This window comes from Egretta garzetta, unplaced genomic scaffold (assembly GCF_000687185.1).
Source record: "Egretta garzetta isolate BGI_Z169 unplaced genomic scaffold, ASM68718v1 scaffold1450, whole genome shotgun sequence".
Taxonomy (NCBI): Eukaryota; Metazoa; Chordata; class Aves; order Pelecaniformes; family Ardeidae; genus Egretta; species Egretta garzetta.
In genome coordinates, this window is record NW_009258326.1 from 45546 (window position 1) to 46422 (window position 877).

The 877-nt window shown below is 65.3% G+C and overlaps 1 protein-coding gene across 1 annotated transcript in view; it reads right to left on the minus strand.

The window, feature by feature from the left end:
• ANO8 (anoctamin 8) overlaps positions 1 to 877 on the minus strand; it is a 12270-nt gene that overhangs the window by 10415 nt on the left and 978 nt on the right. Inside the window, exons 2-4 of the mRNA XM_009639498.2 lie at positions 711 to 843; positions 485 to 623; positions 35 to 131 (exon numbers count right to left, since the gene is read on the minus strand). Coding sequence (XP_009637793.2) covers positions 35 to 131; positions 485 to 623; positions 711 to 843 — 369 coding nt within the window. The remainder of the gene's footprint in view (positions 1 to 34; positions 132 to 484; positions 624 to 710; positions 844 to 877) is intronic.

Below are 877 nucleotides of genomic sequence, written 5' to 3' on the forward strand. Positions count from 1 at the left end.
CATGCCCCGCTGTGCCACGCCGTGCCATACTCACTGATGGGCTGCCCCTCGAGGAAGTGGATGTTGTGCAGCGACTCGCCCTGCTTGGCGCGCAGGTTCTCCAGCCAGTACCTGATGATGTTTTGCCATTCCTGCGGCACCGCAGCGGGGTTGAGCCCCGGGTGATGGTCCCGCTGCCCAACCACCCGCCCCTCTCCTGCCACAACCCCAGCCCCTGCTCCTGTCCTGTCCCCTCCCCGCACCCCTTGTCCCCAGCCTGGGGGATGGCTGGCTTGGTCCCCAGCTGAGCTGGGGCTCCCTGATCCCCTTCTTTACTTGGGGAGGGGGAGAGGACCTGCCTTCCCTGCCCCACATCCCTGTATCCCTGCCCTGCATCTCCATATCCCTGCATCCCCACATCCCTGCATCCCCGCGTCCCTCCACATCCCTGTGTCCCTCCACATCCCCGCGTCCCTCCACATCCCTCCGTGTCCCCACGTCCCACCTGAGAGGTGAAGAAGTAAAGCTCATTCTCGATGTTCTCGTAGATGTAATCCTCCTCGCAGGAGAAGCTCCGCATGCCTCCACCGAATTCAGCTTTCACCGGCTTTCGCAGCCCGATCTCATCGGCCCCACGCAGCAAACTGCAGGGAGAGGGGACACGGCTGGGGACGCGGCTGGGGACGCAGTGGAGGGCGCAGCGGGGGCTGGGGACACGGCCGGGACCCTACCTCTCATAGGTGGCGGTGACGAAGAAGGCATAGACGCGGGTGTGCTTGTGGTGCCGGACCTGGACGATGAGCTCGGGGATGCCGAGGCGGAGGTGGTTCAGGAGCCAGAGCAGCGTGTGGTCGTCGGTGGTGTCTGGACAGCACCGATCAGCACCGCGGCGGGGACC